The 25,000-nt window shown below is 42.3% G+C and overlaps 1 protein-coding gene across 3 annotated transcripts in view; it reads left to right on the top strand.

Annotated features, from left to right (window-relative positions):
• ZEB2 (zinc finger E-box binding homeobox 2) overlaps nt 1-25,000 on the top strand; it is a 114,059-nt gene that overhangs the window by 86,002 nt on the left and 3,057 nt on the right. For all 3 annotated transcript variants that reach the window (XM_087733062.1, XM_087733061.1, XM_087733063.1), the window contains 6 exons: nt 2,324-2,395; nt 8,776-8,964; nt 9,658-9,872; nt 12,372-12,480; nt 13,362-15,331; nt 17,369-17,549. In XM_087733062.1, coding sequence (XP_087589188.1) covers nt 2,324-2,395; nt 8,776-8,964; nt 9,658-9,872; nt 12,372-12,480; nt 13,362-15,331; nt 17,369-17,549 — 2,736 coding nt within the window. The remainder of the gene's footprint in view (nt 1-2,323; nt 2,396-8,775; nt 8,965-9,657; nt 9,873-12,371; nt 12,481-13,361; nt 15,332-17,368; nt 17,550-25,000) is intronic.

The raw sequence follows: 25,000 nt of genomic DNA, 5'->3' as shown, positions 1-25,000 counted from the left end.
GCAACCGTCAGCTAAACGAGAATTAAAATGTACATGAAAAATTGCAGCGTGTACTCCGGTGACCTGCACAAAGTGAGAAGCAGCGCGGAGTCTTTGTGAGCATTTAATAATTTTTGGGAAGCAACTAGACACTGTAACTTCTCTTTACCACAGAAGAAAATGACAATGAGGAAGGAAGTGCAGCAGAAATCTTGAACATTACCACTATTATGCAAAAAAAAAAAAAAAAAAGCTGTTAACTGTTTTCCCCTTGCTGACTGGGTAGACGTGCCCTCAGATGGAAAACTTCTGATACTTGTGACTCCTTACTACCAGAAATCACATGAGATGATCAAGGAAGAAAATCACAATAACTATATTTATATCTAAGGCTGAACTTCTCAGAAATACTGTACCTTGATTAAAATTTCTGGTAGGCTGCAATAAAAATATCAGATGTGAGACTGGCCCAGCAGATCAATTATCATAATTGACAACATTTTATTAATACATATTGAACTCCTAAATGTTTTGGACGCGAGATATCCCTGTGAAAATGATCCTTAGAGAGGCAGAATGCCAGATCTGGGAAAAGAATCAAGGCTGGCTTGTCTGCTGTACAGTTTAAACAAATATTTTTCATCTGGTCTGCATATTCTATGCTTTTGTACAAATTTAGCATCTGTTTGTACCTGCATATTTTAACTTAAGAGCTTTCATTAATTTTTTTTTTTTAAGCTTCAAAGCCATAAACATGTATATTTATACCACAGTATTGTACGCTGGTTGTAAAGCTCTGAATTAAGTCATTCTGTGCTTTAGTTTTGATTAGAATGATACAATTAGAACCTGTTATTCTACCAACTAATTACTTGTAGAATGTGACATCTGAAGAATACTACAAGATTACAAATTTAGGAATGAACCCAGAATGTGCTCTGTTTATATTATTCCCCTATCTTCAGTCAAATCATTGTCATGGAAATGGATTAATACTGGGCCAGTTTCTGTCCTCATCAAAATCTTTCTCACCAAAAAATGAGTAATAAGAATTTTAATGCTTCGTGTATCAATAAGATTTTAATAGCGGGCTTTGATCTTCTTGCCAGTCTATCACTTGATTGGCCGAGCAACATCCATCTTCCTGAATCATCATTGACTTGTGTTCGTTTCTGGGAAATGCTTTCTTTTTTTTTTTTGGTCGCTGTTGAACTGTTTCTGGGTGCCTTTTGACATTTTATTTCTTACAAGGGCGGCTAAGTGAAAGATTAAAGCAGATTTTTCGCTTAAATCTCAAATACTAAATTGTCTCACTTAGAAAAAAAAGAGGGATTGTATGTTTGTGCGTGTCTTCAAATAAAGAAAGGCTGGCATTTCGGAGAAGTTGAAAAGGCGAGAAAGAAATGTTATGTATATTTATTTTTGCCTGTGAAAACCCTTTGGAGGATTAAATCTTAACCAAGCTGTATGTGTGACTACCTGTTGCACATGAACTAACAAATTAGCAGCAAGAAACCCAGTTTGACAGGCACTCCGAGGCAGGCTGAAACATCTATGACAATAAGCATTCTCCCCAGTGAAGGAGCTGCATCCAGTCTCTTCGAGGTGCTATTTTAACACACTCCCAACTCCCAGTTTCATGGAAAGTAAACCCAACCATGATAAATACATAGTAAATAATTCTACACCTATCATGCTCATTTGCATGTGAATTAAGCCAGTTTATGGCCATAAAGGCAGACTTTGTCAGTGCACAGATAGTGCACAGAAGACGCAAACGAATTGTACAGGCAGAGAAGAACTGCCCACAGTTGAAAATTTGTCACATTTCTGCACCACTTGATATTAATACATGCTGCACTTCAAAGGAGGTTAAAATGACGATGAGAGCTCAGAAGATCTGTGTGGCGATAGATAGAAATAGAGATATAAGAACATCTTGTATCTTCTTTTTGTATTTGCAGTTTCTTCCAGGTATAGATCTCACAGTGTCTGTTAACTGATTATTTCTTTTAAATACGGAAAAAAAAAAAAAAGAAAAAAATCCCTTTTTATCACTCAACTGCTTATTAGATTTGATATTGGGAAAAGCCCTTCATTTACTCCGAACAAATAGTTCTGTTTTCCACCACTGGCTGTCATGTTTAAAGTAAATAAGTTCTCGTCCACCCAGCACTGCTGCACTCATTCAGTTGCCAGAACAAAGCCATTGTATAGAGGTCCACAACAGCCCTTTTCTCTCCTTCCCTGAGCAGGATCTTCCCTGTTACCGCAGCGTGCTCCCTAGCTTTGTAAGCAATTCAATAACGTGCAAATGCTAAAAGTGTGCATGCTTATTTCACAGAAGAAATGAAGGAAGATTATGACACTATGGGGCCTGAAGCCACAATTCAGACCACTGGAAACAATGGTACAGGTAAGGTCCCGCATGATATGAGCATTGCTTTTCTTCTGTATCCTGTAGAATTAGTTGTGCATGAAGAGCTGAGAAAACAATTTCTTTCTTGCTTTCAGTTTAGCAATTAGGAAACATTTAAATAATTTTCCTGTTTTTTGTAATTTTTTCCCCAATTTGATCACAACAGTGCAGTGACAAACTCATTCGGTGAGAGTCCTTGCTACCCCTCCCGTGCTCTGCAACGTTTCAGCCCCTAACTCCTTTTAACTGCATCCCTGTAAGCTAATAGTTTTCAGCAGCATGAGGAGATGTTTTCCCAGCGAGGGCGAATACAGTGTAGTTTAAAGTAGCTGGGCCAAGATACAGTAGTCTTTTAATGAGAGAGACTGTACAAAGAGCTTGATAATGAGGATGGGGTGCACCCTTCTTGGCATCCCCAGATTCGCATGGTGCACAGAGTAAGCTACTTCAGAGACTGAAAACATCTTTTCAGCAAGACACACATAAACCCCTTACATAGATACACAGACACACACACTTTAAATGCATATTTATGAGATTAGTATGTTTCTGGCTAATCTTCCCCCCCTCCACTTTCCACATCTCTTTCTTTCCCCTCTTCTTAGAAATCAATACATTTTGTGGAACAAGAAAGGGGACAGAGATATTTAGCAGGCATCATCTCCGAGCCTCCTCTGTTTTTTTTCTGTAGCACAGCAAAACAGCAAAAGGTTTCTGTTACTATTTTCTAATCCAAACGAACTCAGGGGTTTACCATGTTCTTTCCAAAGGCCACAAGGCCCCGCTCCATCCTCAGCACAGCTGAACACCATACATCACCCAATGTTTCTTTTGCATTTTGTCACAATTTGAGATGTTGCAGATAGCCCTGATTTACATGGTTAAAAGTAAGAGTTTTCTAGTATAAGTACATTTCTATGCATTCCATTATGAGATTTAGTTCCTAGGTAATGCCCTCTACAAATATTACTGTAAAAGGTGGTACCTAAGTCTTGCAAGGATTTTATTACTCACACTTTCCTAATGTTGGTAACACCCACATAAAACCCCAATGCTCTTATTAAGTAACACAAGAAATTTACTTCATAATTCTTGAGGGGGAAAATAATAGGAAAATAAAACCATTTCACTGCTTTTTTCATCCATTAGATTTATTATGCATGAAAGGAGGGTGGCACCGAGGCACAGTTTATCATTACATATATACTTAACGATGTTGCCATACAGAACTGGATACGTATGTATTTTAAAAGCTATTTTATTTCCAAGGGACGATAATAAAGTGACAAATTGTGCTTAGCACTTGGAGAAACAGGACTTTAAAGGATGTCTGATTCAGAAATAAGACTTGATGGTTATCTGAATTACCCTTACCAAAGCCTTTGAGGTCCCCTATCAGTCCGTGTGACTTCCTTTGCACATATTTTCCTTACCATAACAGGCCTTGACTCTTTCATACTTGCAATGTGGTCTGCTCGAGGGGGAAGACTTCGTGTCCTCTTAGCCCCTTCCCTTCCAGTATCTGATGGTCTGTTCTGTCTGCTCGACTTTGGCCTCACGGCATCTCTCTGGGGGCAGGGTGCCCTTGAGCCCTTGCACAGCCCTGCTGCTAACTCTGCGTGGGGTCCATGGGGTGTCCTGCCTCTTCCGAAATCAGTTTTCTGGGAGAAAAGATAAAGGTTGCCCCTACCCAGCTTAGTGCACTGCAAACTTGTGGTTCCAAGAGCGCTTTGCATTTAGGCGGCCTGCATTTAAAATGCAAAAGCTGCTCTGGATGTTGCACCTGGCAATTCCTTCCCCAAATGACCTGTGCAAAAGTCCCAGCCTCCTCTTTACTCCAGCTGCTATTTGCTGCAATGGGTGATTGCTCAAATAACGATTACAAGTTGTCTAGTGCTCTGCTAGTGTTTAATTCAAATCTCTTATCACTGAGGCGTTCAGAGCCACCTCCTTCAGTGGAGGCTGGTACCTGGGTAGGTTGGCTAGAACATGTTTCTGTAATGGCTGAAGTCTCCGTAGTTTCTTAAGACCATTGTCAGATTATTTAGTCATATTAAATCATCCGATAAACTAAATGCCTTTGCCAGTCTTTTCACCTTGAGTGGAAGATGCCAGGTGACAGTAAGGAGGTGTAGCATCCTTCATGCAGAGTAAAAACTCCCCCAGCTTGCCTGTTGAGGTGCCCCAACCGTTACTGGAGGAGGAAAGGGAAGAGGGCAGTCCCTGAACCATTGGAGATCCTTCCTACCTATTCTGGGAAATGTTCAAAGTTTTCTTCTTCAGCCTCACTATAGGCTTTGGGTCTGTCTTGAGTGTCTGGCCTCATTTTTTCCCTGCAGGTAGTAGCAGGATTTAATACTGGTGTTTAATAAAGTAGCTGGGGTGAGGCTAAGACTCAACCCAATGAAAGAATTTGGATCAGTGACACCATCTTCAGTGAAAGCCATATCGCAGTGACCTTCTGGTGTCCAAGAAAGGCATTTGAGTCTTTCTACAGATTAACATGGGCTCTTCCAGATGGGCCAAGAAGGTTTCTCTCATTTAACACAAGGTGCCTCTCCCTCTTGACACCAGATCTTGTAGCGGTCCATGACCTGGGCTGAGCAGCGAGACAGCAGATACAGCTTCAGGCTCATTCACATACATCCAACTGGCAAAGCTGCTGTAGGTGCATGAAACAACTGTGGTGTATTTTTAGCATCAAAATCATTGCAGAACGTCATTAGGAGAGAAAGAAAACTAAAAGAAAAAGTCTTCGTTATTAAATTATTCTGCTATTGTCAGAATGGCCACTTCCTAGTGGTACTTAAAAAAGAAATCTTGTTATCCATACATTGATCAGTTGCATTTTTATAATGAGCCATGGAGGCTTTAGAGTGGAAAAGCAAAAGTGACCATTAGAGTGAAAATTTTAGTCTTTGGTCCTGGTAAATTAATTTGTAAATATTTCTGGGATTTCTGAAATGGTTACTTGACAAAATGATATTTTGCAGAAGGGGTTTTTAAAATGTGAATGAGTAAATTCCTACGGTTTATTTTATTGTACCTGTTATGGTTATTACAACTGGGATGTCTGCAGAAAATAGATGCAGAAAATACAAATTCCCAGTAAACAAACAGAAAAAATTTTCCTGGTTTCGATTACTCACATCTGACAAGCTTCGAGTAAAGATCTCTTAATATAATTTAAAGAAGGGGAAAAAAAACCCTTCGGGGGGAGGAAAACAGAAGTAAAACTTGGCAGGTTGGAGGACAGGCCGTTTTCAGGCTGTAATCTGTGTGTACCAATGGGGGCCTCTCACTTCCTGGCTAATGAAGGCTGTGGTTTTATTAGCTTTGTTTGCGATTAAGGGCAGCTATCACCATCTCGCAGGACGAGTTCCCACACAAAATAACTGGTCTCCCAAGCTCCTTGAACCTCTCTCTCACTTTATCTTGAAAGGTCCTAAATGCCTCCAAAGATAGCTTTCCTTAATGCGTTTTATTTTTATGTGACACGGCCACATCAGCTTTTGGAGCTGAAAATATTTCTGCTCTCCAGGCTCCAATAATTAATTAAAAAAAGACTTATTTGGTGAGGTCACCCGCCGTAGATCTCGCTGAAATTCTTGCCTCGCAGGAGGGGATGTGCAATGTGTGTGCAGTGTCAGCCCACGAGGAATCTGGGAACATGACTTTCTGCATGGAAAACAAATTAGGACACGAGGAGGGGAAGCAAGCCTTCCCCCCAGAAATCAAGAGAGAAACCTAATGGTTAGCGGATGGGTCTTTTTCGTAACACTGGGTGAGCTTCTAGCCACGTCTGAATTGTCAGTAGCGTCGCTGCTGAGAAACCAGATACACATGGTCACCTTTTGCTATTTATGTTAATCTGCAGTGTTGCAGCACTGGTTGTATTGTTTCAGTTAAGGATCTGTCAGCTTTTCCACTAAATCCCCTTGTTTTTAGGGGTTTATAATGTAGACATAAACATTTGCTTTAGCTCCCAGATTGCATGCACAGACATAGAAGCTAAATAATCCAGAGAATTAGGAAGTCAAGGCCAGTAATATCGCAGCAGTCTTCCACAGCCTGTTGGATCAGCCTCCAGATAGACTTGGGGGCTGGGAAGGAAGAACCTCGTTTGGGTTCGAGTTTGGGACTGAAGCTCCTAATATTAACTCAGGCCTTGCTCGGCGGCTTGAATCCTCGTCCTGTAAATGCAGTTGGAAGCTCCAAAACCCCCCAGCCTGCCTGGAGGAGAAGGAGGCATGGAGCTATCTCATGGAGCCATCCCACCCTTTCCCCTTCCTGCTCCCATATCTCCTCTCTGGAGAAAAGCTTTCTTTCCCTGCTTCATGGGTAGCATTTACTGGGTCTGGCAAAAAATAAACTTGTTTTCCTTGGATCTATTGCTAAGCCAAGAGAAGGAGCGGAGATGGGGTAGTGTTAAGCCGGAGGGTGGATGATCTTGCAACAGTTGGAAGATCTAGGCATAGCAAGGGAATGAAAAGTCATGTTTCCAACGTAAAAAGTAATGCCTCAGCTTTGTTCTGATAAAAACAAAGTCAAAAACATAGGCTGATGCTCTTGTGCATAAGGTGTGCTTCGGTAGCCACCATTTTGTTATATTTCTCTCATAGCAACAAAATGGAGGTAAGGTACTTGGTCTTGTTCTCTGTACTTACACTCCCTTTCTCCAGAAATTGCTTTTTTTTGGGGGGAAAAAAGGGAGATATTGTTTCTCATGCTAATAACAAATGATAACAGGAGCTACAGAAGGACTAAGGGAGGAGCTCTGTGGTGTTGTAGCCATTCCCTACAAAACCGCTGTGATAGGAACAGAAGTTTCCTTCCAAAAACGGGGTCCCGTGCCCTGTGCCATTTGGTTACTGTTGTTAAAATACTACAGAATGGTTGAGAAGCTGCTCAGCTCATACGAGAAATAGGGCATATTTGTCTCAGCCAGAGGATTTGATTTTACTGGCTAAAGAGATGAGGTTTGCACAGACAAATATCTACTTTTATCGATGACAGTGAGATCAGCGCTTCAAACCAGGTGCTTTCAGGTTTCCTGTTGTGCCCCAGTCAGAGGCCACGTCTCATTTTGCCAGCATCACCTTGCATTTTTGTAGGAAACCAAGGCAAAGCACTTACCCATTTCTAAACACCAAGGAGCTGGTTAGTCTCTGGTTTCCAGTGGTTACAAACCAGTATAATCCTGTAGGGCCATAACCCCTTTGATTTCCATTAGTTTACTCCATATTGCTCCCTGGCATCAGTGAGAGCAGAATCGTGCCATTTAATATTTTACTTTTACATGAACTGTAGAATAGTTTATGGCGTTGCCTCATTTTCTTATTTCACCTAAGGAGAAATACATTAAAAATGTAATCAATCATAAGCCGTTCTTTTCATTTACGGTCAGTTAAAAACAAGTATCTTTAATTCCCTGCCACCAACTGTGTCTTCCAAGACTTGTTAATAAAAAAATAGAGAAAGAAAATGATCAGCTCCTTTTTTTTCCTGGTATAATTATATTAATATTTATCTATAACGTCCCAGAGTTTTTAAGGTCTTTTCTGTATGCAGTGTTCATACATAGAGGAGAAAACCATATTTTTAGTAACAGGATGTTTTGTGGTTGAGCATATATTATGTTTCATGGACATTGCATGGACTATAAAAAATTGGGCTTACATTTAAGGAAAAGAAAGAAAACTCTCTTAAAGACTGGAAAAGTGGTTTTAGGCTTGGTATCCCTGTTATGGTCTAAACCATGGGGTTCTATTTGTAGAAATCTATGAAGCAATACTTTTTTTTAAAACAACCTATTCTCCCATTGTAAATTAAGTTTTCAGGGAGAAAAAATAAAATAAAGGGAAGGTGTTGCACGCAATTCTCTTCTTGTGCCTGCCTCGGAAGAGCAGCTGGAGGCAGGACCTGTCTTGGAGGAGAAGCGGTTGTGGTCTTTACTACCTGCAGCTACCACCTCCCATGCGGGGACTGTCTCGGGATCTGGGGGCAGCTGAGCTCAGTCCTGTAGGTCGAGCTGTGTTCATGGCAAAAGCTGTGGGTCCCTCAGGAGCCCCCTGAAGGTTCAGGTTCCACAAATGAAAGATTACCTGCATTACCCAAGCCTCATAAACTTCTCCTGCTGCCCTGTAGAGCCCCTGTTCCTGTTAATTTAACTGCCCGCCCTTACTTCCATCCATGCTGGTGGAAAGCCCGCATTAATTTTATTAGGAGCTGGAGCAAGACCGATGAGAGTGAGGATCCAGCTGCAGCCCCAGCCTCGTAGCTCCAGTAGACAGCCTGTGCGTAACGATGCTAACCGATCCGAGCTCTCGGGGAGGACGCACTCAAACCCGCTTTCTTTTCCCTTTCTCTCATTTTAGTGAAGAATGCAAATTGCACGTCGGACTTTGAGGAATATTTTGCCAAAAGGAAACTGGAGGAAGGAGATGGGCATGCAGTCAGCATAGCGGAGTACCTGCAGCGCAGTGACACGGCCATTATTTACCCCGAAGCCCCTGAGGAACTGTCTCGCCTTGGCACTCCAGAGGCCAATGGGCAAGAAGAAAATGGTGAGGCTGTAATTCATTTTTAGCCAGTATCCTGACCTCGTGCAGCTGTTGCAATTATAAATGCACTACATGCCTGGGTGTTTACCTTAAAAATTGAAGAACAGCTGCAGCGGCATGGAATTTCATGAGCAAAGATTGGGGCTGTAATTTCAGTGTATTGTGATTTTTTAGTCAGCAAATTTGTATTATTTGGCGGGTGAACTGAAGAGCTGAATTTAAACGGGAGAAAGGCTGCTGCTCTAGTTGGGAGTTTGGGAAGTTTTAATAGAGTTTTAATGCAACTAAAGACGAGGTAGCCGACCCGTCGCTCTCCGATGCCTTGATAAATGATTGGAAAAGCGTCAGTAGGAAGGATTCGGTCAATGGCATAAGTAACGTAACGAGCTGGGGCTGGAATGCAAATCGCCGATTGATCGGGAAAAGTATTTCTTAGTTTTCCAGCCAGCAAGGTCTGCGGGAGGAGCGATGCCCGTAATTAATTTCCTAATGGGGTCCGGAGCGGGTCCTGCGAGTCTGCCGTGGGCGTGCGCGGGTGCCGGTGCCTCCTGCCGCCGGTTGGAAGCGCCGTCCCTCCCTCTCGGGCAACAGATTGCAGCGATTCCTCTCATACCATCCCGGGCAATCAGCCCATGAGCTGCCATTGATTTGCTGACCTTTTGGCCTGCCTCTTTCCCTCCCCGTCCCGGGATGCAGACCTGCCACCTGGAACTCCAGATGCCTTCGCCCAACTGCTGACCTGCCCCTACTGCGACCGGGGCTACAAGCGCCTGACGTCCCTCAAGGAGCACATCAAGTACCGCCACGAGAAGAACGAGGAGAACTTCTCGTGCCCTCTCTGTAACTACACGTTTGCCTACCGCACCCAGCTCGAGCGGCATATGGTGACACACAAGCCAGGGACAGATCAGGTGGGGGGCTGGTTTTAAGTGATTTCTTTCTGTAATAACCCCTTAGAGAAACGATATTGCTTTGATTGGCAATCATTATTAATTTTTCATGGCATTTTGAAGATGCAGATCTTTTAATGGTAATAGCTTTAATTGAGGTCTAAATGATTTTTTGATGGTCTCTTCTAATATGATTTAATAGTCTTATGTTCACGATCGAATGAGTGTGTTAATTTCTAATTTAGAAATTTTATTTGCACTTTAACTTGACTTTAGTTTCGTTTTTATGTTCCTCAAAAAGTGAATGAAACTGTAGCATTTTAATTATACATTATTAAACATCTCAGCAATTTTAATTCCATTTTTCACCTAGTTTTACTTTGCAGTGTTGCAAATAGGAGCTCCAAGACATACTAAAAGATCCGCTAATATTTTTTCATTACTTTTTGAGTAACCTTTTCAATCACGTGAAATTATGCGTATTTTGTATAATCGTTTGTTAAACATAATTACGCATTTTTAGAATAACTCTTCCTACAGTACATATAGGCTATTATTTGTGGTTGTGCCACTAACACACGCGTGCACCAGAATTGCAGCATCGCTATCATTTGTATAGCCCGGCAGCGTATCTGCAATAAATCAAAGCGTTTTTTTCCTCAGTGTGATGCATGTAATATTATCTCAGTGCTGCGTTTAAGGAAACGCCGCGTATCTCAAACAGGTGACTGAGCTTCCCTAGTGCTCCTAAACAGCCTGGCCATAGACCTGTGCCACAAAACTCTTTACACACCAGCAGAAAAACTACTCCTGTCCTCACCGGAGAATTACTTCTGAAAACCCGTCGTATGGAGGGCTGTAATGGAAACTCAAATGGCGTGGTTAAAACTTAAATACATAGATGTCTGCATTGTGTCAAATTATAAAGGCTTTACGCCGTATTTATTTTTCTTAAAAACCTGAAAATCATGATCGGCTGTATTTCTCTTGGTAGGCTTTTCTCAGCATAAGGTAAATTCAGTGAGGCGAACACACATCTCCTGATTGCGCGATCTTTGCAATTAGCATTTTTAAGAGAACCGTACCTTTTGCTTTATCTTAAATCAATATAAATGATTCTGGAGAGGTTTCTCCTATTCTTTCTTTCCCATGGCTTTTTTGGCAGACAAACACATGCTCACATGTGTATTTTTCCTAACCTGATCCACCATAAGATTCTTTCTTTTGCTTCGTATCATTAAAAACACCAGGGGAAAAAAAAAAACCCGCCTAGGTATTTATCCAATGCAACCGCCTGAAATTTCACATGCGAGAGCGCGCTGGTGCTGGCGCATTATGAATGGTAGCTTTGGTGTTGAAAAGTCCCCTCATTTGCTCATGGCATTTACAATTAGTAAATTAAAATGATTGTATCATATTAACAGTGGCACAACTAAAGTTTATAGTAGTCCTTGGAGGGCGATGGGGGGAGACAAAACAGCTGTTGCTGTTTGTTTATGCAACTCAGCAACATATGAGCGCGGGTCCCTCAATGGCGCGCGGCGGGCTGGGCTCTGCTTGATCTTTGAAGGTTGCTGCTGTTTGAACAAACCTCCCTGTGTCCCATGTAACACCATCTGTCTCACCAGGAATGTGGGAAGAGGCAGCACACCCTCGCAGTTGTCATACCGTTTCGGCGCTGCCTTTTTCCCCCCCCCCTTCTTTTTTTCCCCTTTCCCCCCCCCCCCTTCCCCGCTCCTGCAATAGGCTTTTGTGCCGTGGCCGCCTGCAAAAGGCTGACCTCCTACCTTGAGCATCCAGAGCGGTTGGCTGCATTATTACAAATATTACTAATTTTTTTTTTTTTCTCTCCAAATTCAAAGTCACGGGGTTTTTCTTGCTTGTTGCAAAAAGGTCAGCTGCCTTTGATTATATCTTTACGCCAGTTTTAACTTTCAACTTTCCCTTGCCCCTTAGAAGAGCGCCGGGGGAAAACATGGCACGAAAGGTAGCTCAAGTCTTCCCTGCTGCTCTGTGATTTTAAAAAACATTTCCAGCAGCAGCTCACGCCAAAGACGCAGTCTCTTCTGCTTGATAATGAATTAAATCTTACATGAAATGCCACTAACGACAGTGTTTCTGTCTTTCCTACACATGCAGTAAACAGAATTTTTAAACAAGCGGAGTCCCACATGTTCAGAATCTGCTAGGAATATTAAGAGCCACAAATCTTCTTATAAAACAGTTTCTCTCATCGTAAGATACCTTAAAGCAACACATTTCTGATGAGAGACTTAGGAAATAATTCTAAAGCAAATATCGAATGCTCATGTGAAAGTACTTTCTCATTTGTTTCGGTTTACTGCCAACATTTTGATTTTTATTGCAACACTGATGAGACAAATAAATGTACATGCAGACCTTTTGGTCCGCTTGATAAATTCAGAGCCACATTAATTTTGTTTTTGTTTTTTAAGCTAGAAATTCATGGTTTCTCTTGCATAAAATTCATGTTTGTATCTTTTTTTTTTTTTCTCCTAGCACCAAATGCTGACCCAAGGAGCAGGCAATCGCAAGTTCAAATGCACTGAGTGTGGCAAGGCCTTCAAATATAAACACCATCTGAAGGAACACCTGCGAATTCACAGTGGTGAGTAGCAGAGGTGCTGGTGTGCACATTTGCATTTTGTTTAATTAGCTGAGTTTTAAAGACTGCTTAAAATTTACACAGTTCTGCTTCTGGCTTCTTGGAGCTACTAAGGTATTTCATAAGTGAGATCTGAGTCATCCTCATTTATAATGCTGTTAATACCACGGTCTCGCTGAAAGATTTGGAAATAGTAAAGCTTCCTGCAAATAATATAGAGTGTTTGTTCGGCAGTTTGAGTTCAGAAGCATTCACTCATTTCTGTGCAGTCAGACCCTGAAGAGTCCATTGTATTTTCCATAACAAAAAGTCCCCCCAAGTGAAATACAGCTCATATTCTCAGATAACGAGTAAGCGCAGACCGTCTCGTATTGAATGACTTGTGCATTTTGCCTCTCCTGCTTGACGCAGCATCCAGCACATGAAATGCCACCGGGCTCTGTCCAGGCACAAACCTCCACCAATGCTGATGTGCAGGTCCTAACATTAGGACTCAGTTTCTCACACTGTGCTCATTTCCAGTGAAAATTCCTTTTTTTTTGGAAGAAAAATAAAGAAGAAACTAATCAAATTTGAATGGTCTGGATTTGATTTGACTCCCTTCACCACAGGGTACTTACCTGTGACTTGCAATGGTCAGTCTGGAGCCAATCTCACACCTTGGCGGCCGTTGTCAGCTGGAGACCATGGGTCCAAACTGACCTCAAGACCCATAAAAAGAGAAGAGTAAAGTAGTGGTGGTGTGTGGCCATATTCATGGAATTAATATTTTCCTCACTATTAATCAGTGGATATGCAGATGATCAGTTGGGTATCAAATGCGATTGCTTGCAATTACAGCAGCAACAACGATAATTAACATTTGGTTTTAATTATCATTTTAGGTGAAAAACCATATGAGTGTCCAAACTGCAAGAAACGTTTCTCCCATTCTGGCTCCTACAGTTCGCACATCAGCAGCAAGAAGTGTATTGGTTTAATCTCTGTAAATGGCAGAATGAGAAACAATATCAAGACGGGTTCTTCTCCTAATTCTGTATCTTCCTCTCCTACTAATTCAGCCATTACACAGCTGAGAAACAAGCTGGAGAATGGCAAACCACTTAGTATGTCTGAACAAACAGGCCTACTGAAAATTAAAACAGAACCACTAGATTTCAATGAATACAAGGTTCTTATGGCCTCACATGGGTTTAGTGCAACTAGTCCTTTTATGAATGGTGGACTTGGAGCAACCAGCCCCTTAGGAGTTCATGCTTCTGCTCAAAGTCCAATGCAGCACTTAGGTGTAGGGATGGAAGCACCATTGCTTGGGTTTCCTGCGGTAGGCAGTAATTTAAGTGAGGTGCAGAAGGTCCTACAGATTGTGGACAACACGGTTTCCAGGCAGAAAATGGACTGCAAGGCTGAAGAGATCTCCAAGTTGAAGGTTTACCATATGAAGGATTCATGCTCTCAAGCCGAGGAACAAGGAGTTACCTCCCCCAATATTCCCCCCGTGGGTCTTCCAGTAGTAAGTCATAATGGTGCCACTAAAAGTATTATTGACTACACATTAGAGAAAGTCAATGAAGCCAAAGCTTGCCTCCAGAGCTTAACCACAGACTCGAGGAGGCAGCTCAATAACATTAAAAAAGAGAAGCTGCGAACCCTAATAGACCTGGTAACTGAAGACAAGATGATAGAGAACCATAACGTATCCACTCCATTTTCATGCCAGTTCTGTAAAGAAAGCTTTCCTGGTCCCATTCCGTTGCATCAGCATGAGCGTTACCTGTGTAAAATGAACGAAGAAATCAAGGCAGTCCTTCAGCCTCACGAGAACATGGTTCCCAACAAACCTGGAGTGTTTGATAAGCAAACCCTCTTGCTGTCATCAGTACTTTCTGAGAAAGGAATGACTAGCCCCATCAACCCATACAAGGACCACATGTCTGTACTTAAAGCGTATTATGCTATGAATATGGAACCCAACTCTGATGAACTACTGAAAATTTCCATTGCTGTTGGCCTTCCTCAGGAATTTGTGAAGGAATGGTTTGAACAAAGAAAAGTCTACCAGTATTCAAGTTCCAGGTCACCATCACTGGAAAGGGCCAGTGCCAAGGTGGCGCTGGCTGCCACCAACAACACTCCCACTAAAGACTCTTTGTCAGCCAGATCTCCAATAAAGCCTGTGGACTCTATAACTTCACCATCTATAGCTGAACTCCATAACAGTGTTACTAATTGTGATACTCCTCTCAGGCTAACAAAACCTCCTCATTTTACCAATATTAAACCAGTTGATAAATTGGACCACTCTAGGAGCAATACTCCTTCTCCTTTAAATCTTTCTTCCACATCTTCTAAAAACTCCCACAGTAGTTCTTACACTCCAAACAGTTTCTCTTCTGAGGAGCTTCAGGCTGAGCCTTTGGACTTGTCTTTACCAAAACAAATGAAGGAACCCAAAAGTATTATAGCCACAAAGAACAAAACAAAATCTAATAGTGTAAATTTAGAACACAACAGTGTTTCTTCATCATCTGAAAACTCAGATGAGCCACTGAACTTGACTTTTATCAAGAAGGAGTTTTCTAATTCAAATAATCTGGATAAAAGCACTAACCCAGTATTTGGTATGAACCCATTTAGTGCCAAACCTTTATACACAACACTTCCACCACAGAGCGCATTTCCCCCAGCCACTTTTATGCCACCAGTCCAGACCAGTATTCCTGGGCTGCGACCATACCCAGGACTAGATCAGATGAGCTTCCTACCACATATGGCCTATACTTACCCAACTGGAGCAGCTACTTTTGCTGATATGCAGCAAAGGAGAAAGTACCAGCGGAAACAAGGATTTCAGGTAAATTGTTGCAACCGTTTTCTTTTGAAAGGCTAGATTTTAGTATTTTGTGATATGTCCTCTTACAGAAGAAAAAGCCCAAAGTTATATTGAGCATTTCCAACAAAATTAGCAGGGTTGATTTCAGTCTGAACTTGCAAAAATGCACTGGGGTAGGAAAACAAGTTGCAATCACATTAGGAGTACCTCTGCTTGGATTCAGAAGCAGTATCAATACCTTTGAAAAGGCACAATGCTTATGTTTTTATTCTGTTAAGAGCTCAGTTGTTCCTTATGAGAATTGTATCTAAATAATTATAACGTTCATGAAAAATCCTATCCTGCAATAAAATAAGAAAAAAAGGAAACTTGGTAGGGAAACTGGTCTCTGCAGGGCTCCCCTCACAGTGAGCATAACTACAGCTCACCATGGGGAAAAGGAGCAGCGGGAGACCTCTTGGGAATCACCCCCACACTTGGGTGCAAAGCCGTAGCCCTCTAAGCAGAGGTCCGTATGGCCTTGTAGCAGCTCTATCCCACCGAAAGTCCTCAAAGCTTCCTTCTCCGTGTTTTTTGGGGGATTGCTCGTGTACCGTGACTGGGAAAGGAGTTCTCTTTTCTCACGAATGTCTGTGGGATGAGAAACATCGATGCGTTGCTTCGCCATAGCCCCTTCCTTCAGCCCACCTACTGCCCTTCCCAGACTACCAGTCTCTAATCCCCACCAGTCATCTGGAACAACTTCGAAAAAACCCAGAGATTAAACGAAATTATTGGGAGAGGTAGCAGCTAGGGCCCTTAATCGCAGACAAAGTCTTTCCGTGGACATGTAACCTGGGTCAGCACTCCTTCGTGCCTGGGTACAACCTTTAATCTTTTTCTCAGGTCATCCCCGAGTCCATACATGAGTAGCAAAGGATTTCACCACTTGCATGCCTATAGCAAAGAGCTGCTCTACAGAAGTCACATACTTTTATAGCTTTTCGCTGGGTGTATTCAGATATAAAGTACAGAGTTTAGTTAAATGAGATTAACTGATTATAGATTAATATTTTTTTTTTTACATTTGTGCATGTTCCCCTATGTCCCATTATGGCCTATTAGTAATTTTACTGACTAGTAAATGTTTTATAGTTTCAAATGTGAAAATCAGGTATGGTTTTACATTACAGGCTGTAATCCCTCTTTGCACAATAGGAGCATAAATAGCACTGCACCTTCATAACAGCTGTTCCACTATTCCGATTTACAGTACATCTGCCCTCTTTGTAAATGTATTTAAGCCTATTTAATCTTCTCTAATATTAATTACTGCAAACCTAGTCTAAGAAAACCGAACTGTGTGATAGCAAATGGAAATGTATGTTATCATGCAAGTTTGCACTCTCTTTGGATCAAGACAAAATAAATATCAAGAAATTTAATAATTTACTGATCCACATTCATTATTGCTTAATGCTGAAGGCTGTTTTAACATAGATAGAACATTGATAAAAAGTGTTATTAATATTCCCTATTTCAAATTACAAAATTAAATATAAAAATATAGCTTGAGGCCTTTAGTCGGGAGACATACATTTAAATGGATTGCATAATAATAACATTTGTACCTAAATATAAAATTCAATTAAAACCTTTCTACAGATACAGAATATATCCAAGTTTCTGTGTTTTGAAAGGAATGATCTCTTAGCTGTTGCTTACACTTACCCCTGCAAAATATTACAATACCTTTTGCCGTCCATGAAGAGCCTCCCCTTTGCATTTTCTGCTCCTTGAAAATATTTAGTGCTGGTATGATAAATACTGTCCGCTTGTGTAAATCGGATTATCGCAGAGTGCTCAAAGACAGAAAGTTGGTTCGAGGCATAGAAGTAGAAGGCTCCTCATTATTTCCACAGTACCCATCAGCTGTAGTTTCATTACCAAGGGGTTCCTAAGCTAAGAGGGACCACCAACCTAGGCAGCCATGATTTTAACTTTTCTGGGGTGGTTGGTTCCTCCATGGGAAGAAGCAGTGGTGGAAGCGGGTGTCACTGATGGGTGGTTCCCTCGCAGGGAGAATTGCTTGATGGAACCCCAGACTACATGTCCGGCCTCGACGACATGACGGACTCCGACTCCTGTCTGTCCCGAAAGAAGATCAAGAAGACAGAAAGTGGCATGTACGCGTGTGACTTATGTGACAAGACATTCCAGAAGAGCAGTTCCCTGCTGCGACACAAATACGAGCACACAGGTAGGGCGGCTGCACGCGCCGAGGGGAGGGTTGAGGTCCATGCTATGCTCTTCACAGTCTTTCATGAGTACACTCGTGCAATGAACGGTTTGGCAGGTGCTGAGGTTTTCAACAGGGATGAAATAATATCATTTGCTCAGTTTAACTTGCTTTAAAAATTTTTTTAATGGTTATTGCTTGTCAAAGGACAGTGGGATGTGATGGGGTGAACCTCAGCAGGTGCTACGTGAGATGTCATGTTGAGTGAGGTGGCAATTGTGGCACTTGGCATCTCGCAGGACGAGCCCTCTTCAAATAAGGCAGGCCCTAGCACTCAGAAAGAACTGCAACTTGGTCAACACAAAGTCTGGCATGGGAAGGAAGAGTGACAGTGTATTTCTCGTTTCTTAGACACTATCTGACCCTGCACCGTTTAATCCAATAGAAAAACTTCCACTGACGTTAGCAGCGTGAGAGCTGGCTCTGGCCGAGTTATCTCAAAATAAACAGCTCACGGGGGTTGCTCACCGTGATTTTGCACACCAGCAGCACAGGCAGGTTGCATTTTGCTTTTTCACTTCTCACTTAATGCCTCAGGAAGGTTTCCTTCTTTCCCAAGTAGGAACTGATTTTTGTCTAGTTCAAGGAAGCCTGCCAAAGCTCACTGCGGATTGTCAACTTAAAAAATATTTTGTTTTGAAAAAGAAAGACCCTCTATCACACCTATGCTGGCCGTGGTTCCCCTTGCAGGCAGCGCTCCCTTGCCCTCTGTCAGCCAGGACAGGCATGAGCCTGGAGGTTGAGAGCTCTCCGAGGGGGACGCATCGGCTCAGGATGTTTCAGTTAGGGAAAAATGGGACCGGAGCTCCCCGAATAATAGAGATATCAAGTTATGTTAGACAAAGGGAATGTGAATTATCATGTGAATTATTGTGCAGCAGGACATAAACCAAACTCCAACTTCCTAGAGTTAGAAAAAGCTTACTCAGGAGGAAACTTTCCTTAACTTTGAAAGCTGAGTCCCACTTCAGGAAATGAAGCAAGTCACATCATCCTTCAATCTCACCATGTGACGGTAAAAAACTTATACCTCCCTATTAATACATCTTCCAGGCCTCACATAACCATTTGGCATTTCACATATGAAAAATTTACAATTCAGAAGTGGACTGTGCCTTTAAAAGAAAATTCTTTGTTTTTTTTCCTTCTTATACTTTTCTTCCAAAGTTTAAGCTAATCCCACACAGGAAAATAAAAAAGGAAGTTAAAATACATGTGGGATTAGGAAAGAAAATTAAAAGCAACATTTTGGACTAGATCAGCTAGTTCATTGGTGGAATGTGCTTCCCACTACATTATTCAGATCAAATTGTTTATTCAGTAGAAAAAGCTTTGAAGGCTTTACGTCCCTGCACCTTTCCTCTCCTGAATGATTTTATTACAGCCATCTGCAAACATTATGGTTTACTACACTACTACCGTAAAGCTCTTATGTTAGAACTGGCCTTCATATATATTGGGATCTGGACATATGGTTGAATCCCATAAAGTTGGTAGTCCATAAGGTCGACAGACATATGGTTGAAAGGCTGAAAATTTGACAAGCTGAAATGTGTGCAATCACCTTGATTTGCAAAATAAACTGCATTTGTAAAAGCAAAAATATGTTCTGGTCCTTAAGTAGCACGGGAGCCTACTGCCTTGAAAAATACCACACAGCTGCGGCATAGGGACTTTTCTCCTTCTCCTTTGCTCTGTCCCTTCTGGCTTCTCAACTCTACGTCCGTCAATTTTTATGGGACTCAGCCTTATGATCCAGAACATGTATATGGTGTCATATTTAATACGCTAGAACTACAGCACATCATCAAGCTTGAGCGTGGCATTTAGAGACAGGAAGGATGGTCTTGTGGCAAAGGCAGGGGCGCTGAGGCTGAGAGCGCCGTGCTCTTTTCTGCCTTGCCACAGACTTCCTCTGAATTTCAGCAAATTGCTTCATCTTTCTCTCACCTTCGCCCATCTTTGAAATAGAGGGAAATGATATGAACCCGCCTCTCCGGGGTGTTGTAAGTCTTAATTCATGCGAACTGAAATCCTGCGATAGAACTCACTATATAAAGTGTGAAGTATTATTAAGGACGCGTTTGCTTTTACGGAGCCTCCACGCATCACGCTAACGTTAGATAGAGGTGGTTGGGAGCTCTGAAGACCTTGGCTGGGCTAGCCTCCATAACTCATTCACAGCCTTCACGAGGCATGCTGCACTGGGACTTTGACTAATGGCTTAGCATGCATCTTAAGTGAATTTCAAATTATTTTGATAGTTTTTGGAAAAAGCTCATAATTGCATTAATAACATAGGTGCGAAATTGCAGTCCGTGTTCAGTGGAAGGAACCAAATTGAAATGCATCTTCTGCATTGGGGGTCATTCTAAGAGTAGGCCCAGATTTTTCCATCAACTTTTTGAAACCTAAAAAAGAGAAAAAACTTCTTTTCTGAGTGTGTTGCTGTTTTCTGAGCAGCTGATCAGGATCCGTTGTTACTTCATTAACAGCATATTTTAGGAGGAATTGGAACACTTCCTGTCTTCCCTGGAGAAGCACAACTAGTGGATGCTGTTTATGCTGATGTCCTTTTTCCTATGTAAAAAAATCTATGTGCTTTTTTGGGTCTTTTTTCTGATATTTAAACAATCAGATTTTTCTTTGGCACCACTTCTTGTGGTCCACCTACCTATTGCAACCAATGCTGGAACAAGGGTTAAAAGAGTCAGACAGAGGCCATGTTCCTGCTCTGCAGAGAGATTTACCCCAGAGAAATTATCTGGAGCAAAAAGTAACACTGACATGTAAAACTACACGAGCTGGCTTAATCGTGCGCAACACCAACAACTGTAAAGGAGAAAACAGGAATGTTGTAGGTATTGTGGTGGAGCTGAGTTTCCCTGCCAGGGCAAGAAGAAGAATGGGATTTGGCTGGTTCTTTGCGTCAACCCAAGAACTTTTGATGGGACCATGCAGCCACAGATCAAGGCGCTCTCTGTGATTACCTCTGTACGCTGTGCCTGCCACAGCTTGAGCACAGTAGAAAAGGGGCCCCAAATTTCACAATCCATAATTTTTCATTTATGCAGTATTAGTGGTATTTTGCAATAGCTTCTAGCTTCACGTGGAGAAGGAAAATTTATTGTGTTACTGCAATGAGTGAATTGCATTGGTTCTGGCTGAGCTGAAATTCAGTGTAGAGGCCACTGCTTGCTGCAGGACTAAATTCTGCCAAGTTAATCTTGGGATGCCATTTAATTTTAAGAGAAGTTATGTGTCCATTTTAGAGTTTGAACTTTTCAAGATCCTATTTCTCTAAAACCAGAGGATGCAGCACTGTAATTAGGGGGCAGAGCATGGCAGGTAGCACAGGAATTCAGTGCTCACATTATTTTCCTGTGGAGTCTTATGAGCCCGTCCTAAGTTTGGTCAGGCTGAAATCAGTTGAGCAGATACTGCTTCATTTGCATGCATCTAATCTCAGATTTCTCCAAGCTACTTAGTACAAGGTTCGAGACACTTTCCTTACTAAAGGTGAAGATGATGATTGCCTTCGTGGCAAAGCATTGGTGCCATTTGGTGAACGACAAAATCTTTGTGTTGCAGAGAAGGAGGGAAAGCAGTAGAGAGTAAGTGAGCAGGAGAGCAAACAGAACAGAGCACCTAGAAAAGAGAGAAATATCGTGGCTTCTGGATGGCAAGACAGCCCCCCCTTTGTCATCAACGTTGTGTTGGGCTGATGCAGGAGTAAGGTGAGGGTTAGTGTTTGTTCTGCCATTGGCAATGCCCATGTCTGCTACACACCAGCTTTATCGTAGCTTCACAAGGAAACTTGCAGTGTGCCTGCTCTGCAACAAAAGCTGGAAACAGTTTTTCAGAATCCTACCTAGAAATTTTAAATCCTTTCATTGTTGTTCTATATTACATCATATTCTATTTTATTACTTGTGTGGGCTGTCGAGGGCCTCATAGCTGTGCTAGTGCTTTCATCCTTTCCTTTTCCACTGTATATTTTATTAAGACCTCTTTTTTATTTTTGTAGCTTTCATGCTGATGCAAGCACTAGTTTTATTTCCAGATTGATTCTGTAAACTAAATATTGTTCTTGAGCCTGGTAGCAAATCAGCGCTCTCTGGCTAGTATTTTGAATTCCCAGCTCAGGAGTTTTCTTTATTTAGAGCTTGATTCATAAAAAATTTACATGCTATTTAAAGGTTATTTTTTCTTGCTTTACTCTGATACAAGTTTAGAATTCCCCATTTTACACTGAAATAAAGAAAGAAAAAAAAAAAGGATATATTCTATGCTTGTGAAATTTTTTCTGTAGACAAGGTTTCCTTTTCCAAACGGAACAGGTGCAGCTTGGGCAATTATATATAAATTGCATTTATCTTGCACCTTTGACCGCTTCGCTGTGCTCTGGCTGCTAATCCATCTCCATTGGGACTACATCTAACGTCCAAACCCCCAAGCAGCTTCGAAAGAACTGCCTTTAAAAAATAAAAACAAACTGTCACAAAAATGTTTCCTTCTTTCCTCCAAAGAGTGAGATTTCTGTTTGGCCCCCCTCCCATGGCAAAAAGACCCCCCTGCCTTAGGCAAAGGGTGGGTGATATTTAGTCTGGGACCAGGGACAGCTTATGATCTGATGTCTTATGACTTCTATACCACTGCAAACGGGAAAGGCATAGCTTTTCAGTCAAAGAATTTTAGCCCAGGAAGATTCAGAGACACTTACTGTTAGAGGTTTTTTCTGTTGTTTTGTTTTAGCAGAAACGCAATTTTAGAGACTTTGAAAACAGATTAGTTGTAATTTCCCCTCTGTAAATTGAGCGTGAGCCCCTGTGGGAACCTCTTTTTGCAGATGGTGGAATAAAAAACAGCGCAAACATTTCCTTTAGATATTTGAGAGAGATTTATCATTTAGCTTCACTGCAAAATGTGGCATCCACATCAGGCATCCACCTGATGATGCACAAGAGTTTTGTGAGCTCTCCTGTGAGCTTCCTTGGGTACTTCTCTCCTAGCTCCATCCCCCATGGATGACACAGGTCATCTCAGATGAGACTGGGTAAAACCTGTAGGGTGGGATGTTCAGATCTGCTTCCTTTCGACCCATCTCTACTCCACTGATGTTATGACATTGAATGACAATGCTCTTACTGTGCGTTAGCTAAATAGCTGATAAAGCAGCCAGCACTACCTATAGTTGTAGGTTCTCCCCATTCACCTACAATTGGAGGGTCTCCCCATCCACCTACAGTTGTAGTTTCTCCCCATCCACCTACAGTTGTAGTTTCTCCCCATCCACCTACAGTTGTAGACTTCTTCCCAACCCCAGTGTAAAATACCTTACTTCAGCTTTATTTTATGGCCTACTAATGCATTGTAGGGATTAGGCACTTCTTTTAAATGGCTGAAATACTAGGTTTTGCACACGGGGGGAAAAGAATAATTCTTCCACAAATGTTCAGAAACCGGATACATTTAAAAACATATTTCAATTAGTGTTGTAACAGCTGCATGCTGTGCACTGCTAAGGTATGTTGTGTGGTGTCTGAACAAAGAACTTTGCTCAAGCTGTCATGTTCTCTCAGATCAATACTGAGTCCTTGATATGGATGTGGTAGACAAAATAGCTCTAGTATAGCCTTTTTAGTAATAATATAAATTAATATGAAAATATGAAGTATTTAAATCTTCTTGTTTCTAAATTAATTTATAAAATATGGATGATTCCCTGCCAGGCTACCTCTGTGATGGCTGGGGGGAGGCCCCAGGTAGTGCGAGCAGAAGGTGCAGCATTGAACGAACGCTGCGTCCCAGGGATGAGGAAAGCAGGCACAGACTGAGGGACAATGTGCTGGGTTTGGCTGGGATAGCGTTAATTTTCTTCATAGAAGCTAGTATGGGGCTATGCTTTGCATTTGTGCTGGAAACAGTGTTGATAACACAGGGATGTTTTCGTTCCTGCTGAGCAGTGCTTACACAGAGTCGAGGCCTTTTCTGCCTCTCACCCCACCCCACCAGCAAGGAGGCTGGGGGGGCACAAGAAGCTGGGAGGGGACACGGCTGGGACAGCTGACCCCAACTGCCCACAGGGCTGTCCCACACCATATGGCATCATGCTCAGCTTAGAGAGCTGGGGGAAGAAGAAGGAAGGGGGGGGACATTCAGAGTGATGGAGTTTGTCATCCCAAGTCACCGTGATGGGGTCCTGCTTTCCTGGCGATGGCTGAACACCTGCCTGCCCATGGGAAGCAGTGAATGAATTCCTCGTTTTGCTTTGCTTGCATGCACGGCTTTTGCTTTACCTATTAAACTGTCTTTATGTCAACCCACAAGTTTTCTCACTTTTACCCTTCCGATTCTCTTCCCCATGTCACCGGGGGGGAGTGAGCGAGCGGCTCTGTGGTGCCCAGTTGCCGGCTGGGGTTAAACCACGATAGGCAAGCACATCGCCCAGCCTTGGGGAAGGGCAGGTGGAGGGAAGTCGGGATGAGAAGCAGTGGAGGTGGTTGACTTCTGTTTGAGGAGAGGAAAAGTGTTGGGCAACTGGATGGAGCCCAGCTTGAAGAGGAGGAAATGTGGGGTGAGAAGGGTGTAGTGGGCATCAAATGTAGTGTGCATCAAAAAAATCAGGAAATTTGAAGTAATGGAGAAGGAGCAGTGTTGCGAAGTGGAACAAGACTTGGGCTTGTCGATGCTAGGGAAAAGTAAGTCAGAGGGAGGGACTGAGACAGCGTAGGCAGAAGTTCAGTGAGGAGAAGGACACAAAAAAAGGTGCCGAGGAAAAGCAGAAGGTCTATGGAGGGCAAAAAAGGAACAAAATTAGCAGCTATGGAGATACTAGCAAAAGGTAGGTAGCGTGTTGCTCTGAGTGGGCTCAGCAGGAGAGCTGGGATGAGGCAGGGATGCAGGCGGGCATATGTGGTGCATCCAGCTGGGTGGCTGGTAGCGTTGGGAAAGCTCCCACCTCACCCGTGAGGGTTGTCTCCTGGCAGCGCTGGCGTTTGAGGAGTGCTTAGGTCGAGATTGCTTTGGGATTTTAAGCTAATTTGAGTAAGTGACTTGATCGTGCTAAAATCTCCCCGTGTAAGACTGTGGGATTTCCCCATCATGGCAAAACGTGGGCTCCAAATGGCAGGTAGCTGCCTCCCGCCTCTGGGTTTGGTGCACCCCCAGGTCAAGGCTGGAGGTTCAAAGCCAAGATAAGTGTACAGCTCCAAGCCCAGAGTTTTCTTCAGGCTTGACTTTTAACCAGCAGGTTAAATTGGCAGAAATGCATATTTAGGAAACAGATCATAAAAGCAATACTGCTATAATTCAATACATCAAGCTTGAATTTTCAATTTTACTGTAAAGGGAAATAAAGAAAAAAAGAAACCTTGTATGTGTGCAAGCTTAGGAAACTCTCACACAAAGAA

Source organism: Nipponia nippon, unplaced genomic scaffold (genome assembly GCF_047370975.1).
Source record: "Nipponia nippon isolate SJK-2023a ecotype South Korea unplaced genomic scaffold, ASM4737097v1 scaffold_5, whole genome shotgun sequence".
Lineage (NCBI taxonomy): Eukaryota > Metazoa > Chordata > Aves > Pelecaniformes > Threskiornithidae > Nipponia > Nipponia nippon.
The sequence above is the reverse complement of the archived record's forward strand: the minus strand, read 5'-3'. Positions and strand labels throughout refer to the sequence as shown.